At 39.6% G+C, this 10,813-nt stretch overlaps 1 protein-coding gene across 3 annotated transcripts in view; it reads right to left on the reverse strand.

The window, feature by feature from the left end:
* LOC139613275 (glutamate receptor ionotropic, kainate 2) overlaps positions 1-10,813 on the reverse strand; it is a 296,545-nt gene that overhangs the window by 101,031 nt on the left and 184,701 nt on the right. For all 3 annotated transcript variants that reach the window (XM_071469775.1, XM_071469776.1, XM_071469777.1), the window contains one exon: positions 8,545-8,652. In XM_071469775.1, the coding sequence (XP_071325876.1) occupies positions 8,545-8,652 (108 nt within the window). The remainder of the gene's footprint in view (positions 1-8,544; positions 8,653-10,813) is intronic.

A 10,813-nucleotide genomic window follows, 5' to 3' on the forward strand; every position in this document is an offset into this window, starting at 1 on the left:
TACATTCTGCACGACAGTCCATCATCTGAAATTCCACACTCCACATGCAGGGCACACTACATCCAGCATTGGTGCTGGACAGAAATGCTCAATTGCAAAATCTTTCCATATGAATATAATCCCTACAAATACTGAGTCGGTAGCGTGCTGTAAGTACAAGCAAGTCAAGCAGTGTTTAAGCAGTTAAAGCTAAAAATAGACATCAATTAGAAATATACCAAAACAGAGGCAATATCTCTCCTCACATCTCAGAACAGGGTTCTGTCCTATAAAGGATCTGATTTTGCTTGTTTGCATTTATCATGTAATTTACTGCCCACTTGAGGTGGCACCAGGCTGTTGTCAACATCATTATTTGGACATGCACATCTGCACTGAGGATAATCCTGGGATTTTGATGGGTGACTAGCTACAGCCAAAGTATGCTTGTCAAGCTGTCCTTGATGCACTGTTGTGTGATCAGTTATGATATTACATGCTTTATACACATGCATTGGGAAATTACTTCCACAGTCTTCCTACATGTTAAGAGGCAGAACAAGATCTGAAGCAAGCCTGAGATGCTGACACAGCCTACCTGAGCACTGTTGCTGCCTTGGTAGTGTAAACTTTTTATTTGTGTTTGTCCTTGTTTAGTTGGGGGCACCATCTCCCACCTCCAGGAACATAAATAATTAGGAAGTTAATTATTTAATATAATGAATCCAATTAGTTCATCGGAAGTTGTGACTTCCTCTCTACTATACAGCCATGCTACAAATTATACTGAGATGTCATTAAATGAAATTTGATGATTAAAATATTATTTCATCAACTCAGTTGAGTTGATGTAATGAGTAAATTGTAAGTCTTGTGTTGAGTTGTGCCATGGCTGGGGTTTTCCTTGTTGGAACCTGCAGTAGTTGTGTTGGAAGTTGGGGATGAAGAAAGACCATGTGGACACATGGACACTAAGGACAAAAGGGAAAGTAAGTGCACAACAAGACAAAACATGGTAACAAGACAAAAAGCAAACGTGCAAAGTGATCCGTGTGTTTTTATTTCCTGCATTTTTTTTTTTTTTTTTTTTTTTTTGCACCTATACCTTTTTGCTGTCTGCATTTTGGGTCGTGCTTCCTCCCTAACGGTGACAAAGTTTTGTCATAACAGCCGTATGATGTCTTTAGTTATGGCCAAAAAGTGTTTTGTGCAGTCACAGTGACCTTAACCTTTGACCTAATCAGTTTATCCTTGAGTTCCATAGGACATTTGTGCCAAATTTGAAGGAATTACATTGAATAGTTCCTGAGATATTGTGTTTATTATTTATTTATTTATTTATTATTAGTTTATTGTCGGCCAAAATTATGTTTTGTGAGGTCACTGTGACATAGACCTTTGACCACCAAATTCTAATCAAGTTTGTCCTTGAGTTCAAGTGAATGTTTTGAGAAATTCCCTCAAGGTTTTACTGAGATATTGCGTGCACAAGAATGGGATGGACAGACAGATGAACAGATGCAGGGACGTCCCTCCGGCCTTGGCTGTCACAAGTGCAGAGGCATAAAAAATAAATGTGATTTACACAGCAGTCCTTTGATTATAATAATAGAGAACCCATTGTGAAAGTGTACTGTCTGTCCACACTTACGTGGAGGATTCTGGCAGTCTGGCCACATGGTAGATACTGTGTTAAACTTTATTTTACATTTAGGTTTAGGATCAAAATCTGGGAATTGAAGTAAATTACATAAAAACATTACATGGATGACAGAAGTGTTGGACAGTTAATTTTATGTTGTTTCAGATATGCATATTAAAAGAGTGGCTATTAAGTCTATTAATGTCTATTAAGTAGAGAGGGACAGAGAAAGAGGGGGGAACATAAATTTGTGTGTGTATATGCATGTGTGTGACACAAGGTTCACACCTCAGAGATAACCACAGTCCTTTTGGTGTCACTTTTCCAATATTTGAACAATCAAATACCAATGCAGAGATTAAGTCTGACTAAATTTCTCTGATGTGCTAATAGCTGGTGTGGTTTGGTTGCCTCTGTTTCCTACCCATTGATGGTTTGATGGTGGGTAGGCTACGGTAGGTAGACTAAATCCTTTTGGGTCTATCAAACTTTACATGTCCTTACTATGAATTCTCTAATAGCGTGTGATTGATGACGCCTTAATTTACCATCTTCTAATGGGTACTTGCATGCATGATAAATCACCATGTCACAAAGCAAAAACTGGTTTTATGGAACATGCCATTGAGTTCAGTGTACTTCAGTGGCCTCCCCAGTTTCCAGATCTGAATCTAAGAGAACACCTTTGGGATGTGGCAGAATAGGTGATTGGACAAATGAATGTGCATCTGACAAATCTGCAGAAATTATGTGATGCCATGCAACCCCATAGCCCTGAGCATCACTAGAAGGAACCAAAAACACTTCAACCCACGCCAGCCAAACATTCCTCAGGGCTCCTCTGATGCCCTGCATGAGGGCCCAAGATAGGCTTTGTAATTGCAAATCAACTTTTTAATTCAGTCTTCATGAGGCTGGAGGGCTTTTATTAATAGAGTAAATTATTCATGGAGGTGCAGGCACACACAGCACCCAGAACACAGAGGTCAGGAGCCGCTGAGAGGCAAGCACCGGTGAGGATGCTGAAGTGTGAAGTGTTAGACGTTGCATGTGAGAATAGTATTTCTCTCAGTGGTGGTAGCAGGTTTTCTTCCCACTGATAATCTCATGAATCTTAAATTGACTGCAGAACACAGGAGAGATACAATCCCTGGGAAAAGATATAAACTATAGATGCACCTATTCATATGAGTGCACAAACATGCTGAGCTAAATGCCATGACATGCACTGATGCATTCATGTCACCTGATGTTAAAGGTAGGGCTTGTATTTTGTTTGGATGTTAACCAAATCTAATGGATATCTTTCAGAGTTACAGTCTGTTGAGTTTCCATGCTAAGGTGCAGCAGGAAATTATAAAGTTTATAAAAGTAAAGTAAAATGGGGTTCACACAGTCTGAACTCCTGCATCAGTGTATTTATGTTCACATGGAGAGCTGTGACACATTTTTGTCCTCGCTGGATCCCTCAAAGAAAATCACTGGAATGTTTGGACATGTTTAGACCAACATTAGCGCTGTGTGAAAAAATAACTCCCCTATTAATTTTAGTGAAACCCAAACAGTGGTACAGCAGTATCACAGATGCCAAGGGCTTCCACAAGAATAAGGCAGGTTTGTCCGCAAAGAACCATCATCCGGCAAAGCACTGAGATACAGTATCTGATCAAATACATGCAGTGCTCATTCCTTGGAGATGACTTTCATTATAATTCTACATTTATCATTTATTTATGTCAATGTCATAACTTTCCAGAGCTGTAAAACCTTCACTATGGCATGATTCGGCATTTGATGAGCCTCCAAACTCAGATCTATTAATCTGACTAACCTTCCTGGATCATCAGCCTGTGAATATTCTCATTTGTCCAGGTCATAGTATCTCAAAGGAATTTTAAATCGAAAGCAACTGGACTTGCCTGGTCAGGTGCGAGAAAGAACTGATGAAGCCTCTTGGATGAAAGGTGAAACATCTTCCTACACAAATAACCAAGTCCAGTTGCTTTCGATTTAAAATTCCTTTGAGACTTCCTGGATCATATTTCATCTTCTTACTGGTAACTAAAACAACACGTTTTCACCACCAAAAACCTGTTCATTTTTTATTTTTTTCCATTTTCAGTCTAAATGTCCCATAACTGTCAATGTCCTCTTTCTGTGTCTGCCCTTATTATGCACAGAGATGAGAGAAAACATGAGAGAGTTCTGAGCAAAATAAGAAAAACAGCTTGAGTTCCTGGCAAGCTTTGAAATCAGTCTGATTTGTCACACAAACATACAGAGTCTGAGTGTGCTGTCAGCTACAGTAGCTGGATCTAATGTCTGCACTGTTAGCTGCAAAGAAACCCTCCATCTGTCAAATTCACACGAAAACAAAAATGAGGTAAAATCTCCCTTTGTGTTGAGCATGTTCAGAGTAGTATAGCAAAAAACTATCCACACAGTATCCACCAGTCTTAGTAAGGAGACAGCTAACAGAAACACTAAGCTGGAATATCACATTAGAAATTGTTGATTTGGCGTTGATTCTTTTTTTTGGGGGGTGATGCCAGATGTCCAACTTGGCCATGATCTTCATTCTCAAATCAGCTGCACTTGTGTAAAGGGAATCTGTGCTTGTCCTTATTATATTGACAATATAATAACATGTATATTATTATTATAATATACATATTATTATACATAATAATATGTGTTGTGTGATCTAGAGATTGAGCATCTTGCCCATTTTCTCACTTTTTTCTCTCATATATAATATATATTTTATGTTACAGCCTTATTCCAAAATTGATTCAATTTATTTTTTACCACATAATTCTGCACACAATACCCCATGATGACAAAGTGAAAAAAGTTTGCTTGAAACTTATGCTAATATATTAAAAATAAAAAACAAAAACAATCACATGTACATAAGTATTCACAGCCTTTGCCATGACACTCAAAATTGAGCCCAGGTGCATCCTGTTTCCACTGATCATCCTTCACATGTTTCTACAACTTGATCGGAGTCCACCTGTGGTAAATTCAGTTGACTGGAAAAGCACACACCTGTCTATATAAGGTCCCAAAGTTGACAGTGCATGTCAGAGCACAAACCAAGCCATGAAGTCCAAGGAATTGTCTGTAGACCTCTGAGACAGGATTGTATCGAGGCACAGATCTGGGGAAGGGTACAGAAAAAATTCTTCAGCATTGAAGCACAGTGGCCTCCATCATCCATAAATGGAAGAAGTTTGGAACCACCAGGACTCTTCCTAGAGCTGGAAACCCGGCCAATCTGAGCAATCGGGGCAGAAGAGCCTTAGTCAGGGAGGTGACCAAGAACCCGATGGTCACTCTGACAGTGCTCCAGCGTTGCTCTGTGTAGAGAGGAGAACCTTCCAGAAGGACAACCATTTCTGCAGCACTCCACCAATCAGGCCTGTATGGTAGAGTGGCCAGACAGAAGCCACTCCTCAGTAAAAGGCACATGACAGCCCGCCTGGAGTTTGCCAAAAGGCACCTGAAGGACTCTCAGACCATGAGAAACAAAATTCTCTCGTCTGATGAAACAAAGATTGAATTCTTTGGCCTGAATGCCAAGCGTCATGTCTGGAGGAAACCAGGCTCCGCTCATCACCTGGTCAATACCATCCCTACAGTGAGGCATGGTGGTGGCAGCATCATGCTGTGGGGATGGTTTTCGGCAGCAGGAACTGAGAGACTAGTCAGGGTTGAGGGAAAGATGAATGCAGCAATGTACAGAGACATCCTTGATGATAACCTGCTCCAGAGCGCTCTGGACCTCAGACTGGGGCAAAGGTTCATCTTCCAACAGGACAACGACCCTAAGCACACAGCCAAGACAACAAAGGAGTGGCTTCGGGACAACTCTGTGAATGTCCTTGAGTGGCCCAGCCAGAGCCCAGACTGAACATCTCTGGAGAGATCTGAAAATGGCTGTGCACCGACGCTCCCCATCCAACCTGATGGAGCTTGAGAGGTTCTGCAAAGAAGAATGGGAGAAACTGCCCAAAAACAGGTGTGCCAAGCTTGTAGCATCATACTCAAAAAGACTTGAGGCTGTAATTGCTGCCAAAGGTGCTTCAAGTATTGAGCAGAGGCTGTCAATACTTATGTACATGTTATATTTTTGTTTTTTATTTTTAATAAATTTGCAAAACTTTCAGGTAAACTTTTTTCACTTTGTCATTATGGTGTATTGTGTGTAGAATTTAGAGGTAAAAAATGAATTTAATCCATTTCAGAATAAGGCTGTATATGTGGAAAAAGTGAAGCGCTGTGAATACTTTCCAGATGCACTGTATATATATATATATATATATATATATATATATATATACATACATACATATACACACACATGTATGTTTATATTAAAAAAATAAATAAAAGGTGTCTTCAGTATGCATGTTAACCTTATGTTTCTGTTCTGTTTGTCAAAATGCAGATTTAGTGTGACTTTCAAAAATTTTCATAGTTTCAATTTGACATTTGGCCTGTCCCAGTGGCTCAGTGAACATCTGCAAGCACCACTGAAGTGAAGTCCTGAATTTCAATCTGGACATCAGTCACATGTCTTGCCTCTCCTCTCTAAACCACCCTGCGTAATTCTGATTTGAACTTGAAAAAAGTTGATGGCAAACTTCAGGCTTGCTCAGTGTGCCTCTCTGAGCCATCAGACCGCAGTTTCATCCTCATGTATTCCTTGGATGGATGGATCCAATTTATTTTGATTACAACACACAGCTCTTACTGAGCCTTTGTTGTTGCATCACAAATCTCCCGGTAAGCGGGTCACAGAGTTCCTATGGAGAATTGGCTGTGCACAAGCAACAGCTAAATACATTACAAGTGAAACAGTGTGGTGCACTGTAAAATGGTAATCTTTCTTGTATTTAGCCCTCATCTCAATTATAAAATTATGAAACAGTCAATGGTTTAAAACCAAACTGTGAACTCTGCTAAGTTTCAAAACATAAATTTGGGGAGTTGGAGCCACTGCTGTTTGCTGTAAAAAGTCATGGAAATGCAGTTTCTTACCGTTAGTGTCTGTAGCTGACTAAGCACTATGTTAATAGAACAAAAAGAAGAGCCTGTCAAGTTTGTCTCGCAAGGAACGCTGAATTTCATGAGACAGTCGACTTAGCTGTTTAGAGATTCCAGATTCCAAAGGCTCTACTCTCACAACAGTCATGGCCATCTCCAAATCATACAGCTTCTTTAGCCAAAAGTCAAAACCGTTTACATTCTACACATGGTCATTTTAATATTAGCCAAATATTACATATTAGGGAGAAAGTAAAAATTTGGTAAGCAGTCATGATGTTAATACAAAGACAAATAAATAGTTTGAAATAGGGCTGGGCAATATATGATATTCTATAGCACTTCATAAATGTGTGATTTAACCCTTTGATGCATAAAGAGACATGCCTCTCACACCTCGCTGCTGTGTTCTATGATCTAGAGATTGAGGATCTCGCCTATTTTTTGCTCGTGACAAGCTGAAAAATAGACAGGGAAAACATCAGTTGATCATCATATCGACATGATACCAGCAGCTTTATATATAACTGACACCTTTCATCAGAGTTTCAATGACTGGACTTTATATGAATATGACACAGAGACAGAGGAGCAGAAACCCAATGTAGGTTATAATTATATTATGTCAATTATTCAATAGGTGAAGGGCAGCATTTCACTGGTGCACTCTCTCTCTCTCTCTCTCTCTCTCTCTCTCTCTCTCTCTCTCTCTCTCTCTCTCTCTCTCGTGCGTGCTTCGCTTGTGTGTCTTCCTCTGATTGAGGGTAAACAAAAGTCAAGGCAAAAAGACAGAGCTGACAGCAGCAGTGGTGCAGCTGCCGTGTGCACGCAAGACAGGCAGTGTGTTCACAACCAATTTGTCCGCCTGCATCTTCAGTTACTGCTTCTAAACACATAGCCTATGAACTCGCTTTTTTCACTCTCCAGTACCCTCCACTCCAGATACAAAAACACACACCTCCTCTCTTATGTCACAGGAGACTTTTCCAGAAGGGCTGGGGGAGTGTGTCTGTGAGAGGGAGACAGCCACAGGAGAGAGTATGAGGAGCGAAACGCCAAAGCGTATTTCAGGACGCCGTCTTAAGACAATTACTTGACAATTTATACTCAGTGTTTGCGATATAGTAATTTACTGTATCCCACGTGGGACAAGTCGCAATCCCGTAATAAAAGAGGGTGCAGTACATAGACAAACTCTTAATATTAACACAAAATAACATAAAGGTGCAGTCTCCATGTAACATACTTCGTATCATAATAGAAGAAAAACTACATAAAACACACATTTCTATGATAAAAATTACGAATTGGTAATGATTCAATCATTCTTTAACAAACCAACCAAAACTGGTAACCTCACTGTGATGACCATACTGAAGGAACCTTTGCAGCCACAGTCACCCCACAGAAATAGTTCCAGCATGACACACTAACATTTGTTAGTGTTGCTGTCTTTTTCTATGTATTGCATAAACCGGACAACATGCTAATCTGTAAGCTACAAAGGTATTTTTGAACTCTAGACAAAACCAGGATAACTGTTTCACCCTTCTTTCAGACTTCATGCTATGCTAAACTATTCCTTTACACAGATGACTCACTGGTAAATGATTCATTCTATTTGAATACGTTAGTTAAGTAATATTAGGATATGCTATGTCATTCAAAGCAACTGTTTCCCATGACTTGTGGACCTCTAATATGTTTGAGTTACCTCAAAGCCTTCTATTAATGAATTGCATTCTCACCTACATGTTAATGAGTTATTTGCTGCAGATTACTGCAGATTTTATGAATCACTGCTACTTTTACACTTTGATTTTATGTTTTATTTCATTATCTCACACACACACACACATTAAAGATACAACCTTCTCAAGCCCCTCCTCCTTCAGACTGATGACATCGAGGTCAAAGTCTGTCCTCAAGCCATTGGTCCGGTTGAAAGTGATTCTCCCGGTCAGGCCATCCCAGTGGGCCTACAGAGAGAGAGGCAGAGAGACACAGAGAGTATCAGAGGAAACATTCAACCACCAGCATTAAGTCTACACCTCTGCTTTCAAATGTTTGTGGTGTCACTGTTTGAGGCAGAGCAGTCAAAGAATGGTAACACACATTCTGTTTCTCTTTCACACACTGTTTCTGTTTGTACAGTCTTCCCTGGCATCAAGGTGCCTTCACAGACTCTTGGTGCATTTGTGACAGTGGGAAGGCAATTACCCAATCTTTACAGATATTTAGGGATGTGATAGGATACAATGTAGCATGAAAGTGGCTCAGAGCAGCAAAAGGTTTTTCACAGGCACAGCGAATCATCACAGTGCTGCTCTGACTGGAAGCCAGGAACTTCAGGGCCTATCTTTAGTTAGATGAGTGAGAGTCACAGGTCTGGAAGTTACTCCATCAGAATAGTCAACTGTACTAGAAAGCACCTGTCACACTACTCAGTGTCTAAATACCTGTCTATAGATACTAGTGCTGTTCACACATACAATGATATGTTACTCCAATAGGGACTAATACGAATTACTAATACAAAGGATCGGGCGAAGAAATTTTTGCCAGTCTTTTAGGTAAGCTAACAGTATGTGAATGTGTTTTGTCATTCTGTCTGTCAAAGTCTTTGGCCCAGATATTTCACAACTTACGCCCTGGAAATCTCATCTGGATATTCATGTCTCTTGCAGATATTATTTCCTACCAACATTTCATTGACAGAATTTGATGTGGACATTCATTATGTTCAGCAGATAAATACTGGTGACTCCACCACCACCAAGCCAATTGTGTATTTCCACTTGCAGGCCTGCTTTTTAAAACACGTGCAGTATGTGCTATCTCAAAAACTGTTGGACTGATTTCCACAAGATTTAGAGTGAAGATTCATGCCTCTCGGATGATCATTTTTTTGTCAGCCTTCTGATCTCTGTAGCCTCACTATCTAGGTCAAAATTTACATTTGAACGAAAGGGGTATCAAAAGTAACTAGGTTAGGACTGGTTTATGTTTTTGGTGCTTGTTTCTTGTGCCCCATATCAAACCACCTAACACCAACAATACACAGTATCTTAGTAATGCTGTGGTTCAAGTCCTGGGAGCCGGGAGTCAGAGGATTTGAGAGAGCTATTGGTCTAACCAAGAATTTTAAAACAGAGGCTCAGAGTGTGAGAGCTAATACAAAGGATTACACTTCAGCAAGCACAGTGGCTCTCAAATTGAGGTCTACTGACCTCAAAGTGCTTCAGAGTGCCACAAGTAAAACAAGAATATACTGTATTTGAATTATCTACATAGGTCTACTAAAATGATTCCTATTAATGGTTGCTGTGATCTTAGCTCTAACAATTGCCACAATTGCCCCATGGGATATATATGGGCAGTAAAGGAAACATTTCAATATGTTTCAATGGGACTAAAGTTGATGAAATGGACAGACAGTGACTAGAAAGTCAAAGTCTAAAGCACTGCCAATGGATAGAGACTACAGTGTTCATTACATCCCACAATACTGAAGTGGTGGACTTAAAAACAACGTAGTATTTTTTTATTCCATCTTAGTCTTAGGTTGTGAGATTAAGAAAATTAAAGATCATTTCCAAAAACTGATGGAAGAGAAAAGGTCACTGGGTCATTAAAATTAGAAGGTGTCAATCTGATCAGTTCATTTCATTTTGTATTAGAACTGTCAACTATTCACAAAGCATATGACCTACACTCAGCTGGAAGTATATTACGTACATCTTACTAGTGCAATCTAAAACAGCAATAAATCCTACCTTCATGGACGTTATAATGTTTAGTTCAACACAAACTATGGACTCCAAAATGGCCATAAAGTTGAATCAACACCTCTCAAAAATATTTTCAAATCAAACTGAACATTGTAACTGTCATAACGGTGGGATTTATTGCATTACAGCTGCATTAGTCGTGTATTAGTTTTAGCTCTGTGTACCTAATAAACTGCCAACATAGTGTATATCCTACATGCCTTATGGATATATTAACTGAGTCTGCCTTACTATAGCAATCAGAGCAAATGTATACACATTCTGTTCCTTAGAACAATCTGGGGACATCATCAAATGAGTTCTTCAGTTCAGTAAAGATTCTGTGGGAGTGGGAATTTCAGAGATAGTA

Source organism: Trachinotus anak, unplaced genomic scaffold (genome assembly GCF_046630095.1).
Source record: "Trachinotus anak isolate AG129_WGS33_773 ecotype Australia unplaced genomic scaffold, CSIRO_AGI_Tana_v1 ptg000032l, whole genome shotgun sequence".
NCBI classification, from domain to species: Eukaryota; Metazoa; Chordata; class Actinopteri; order Carangiformes; family Carangidae; genus Trachinotus; species Trachinotus anak.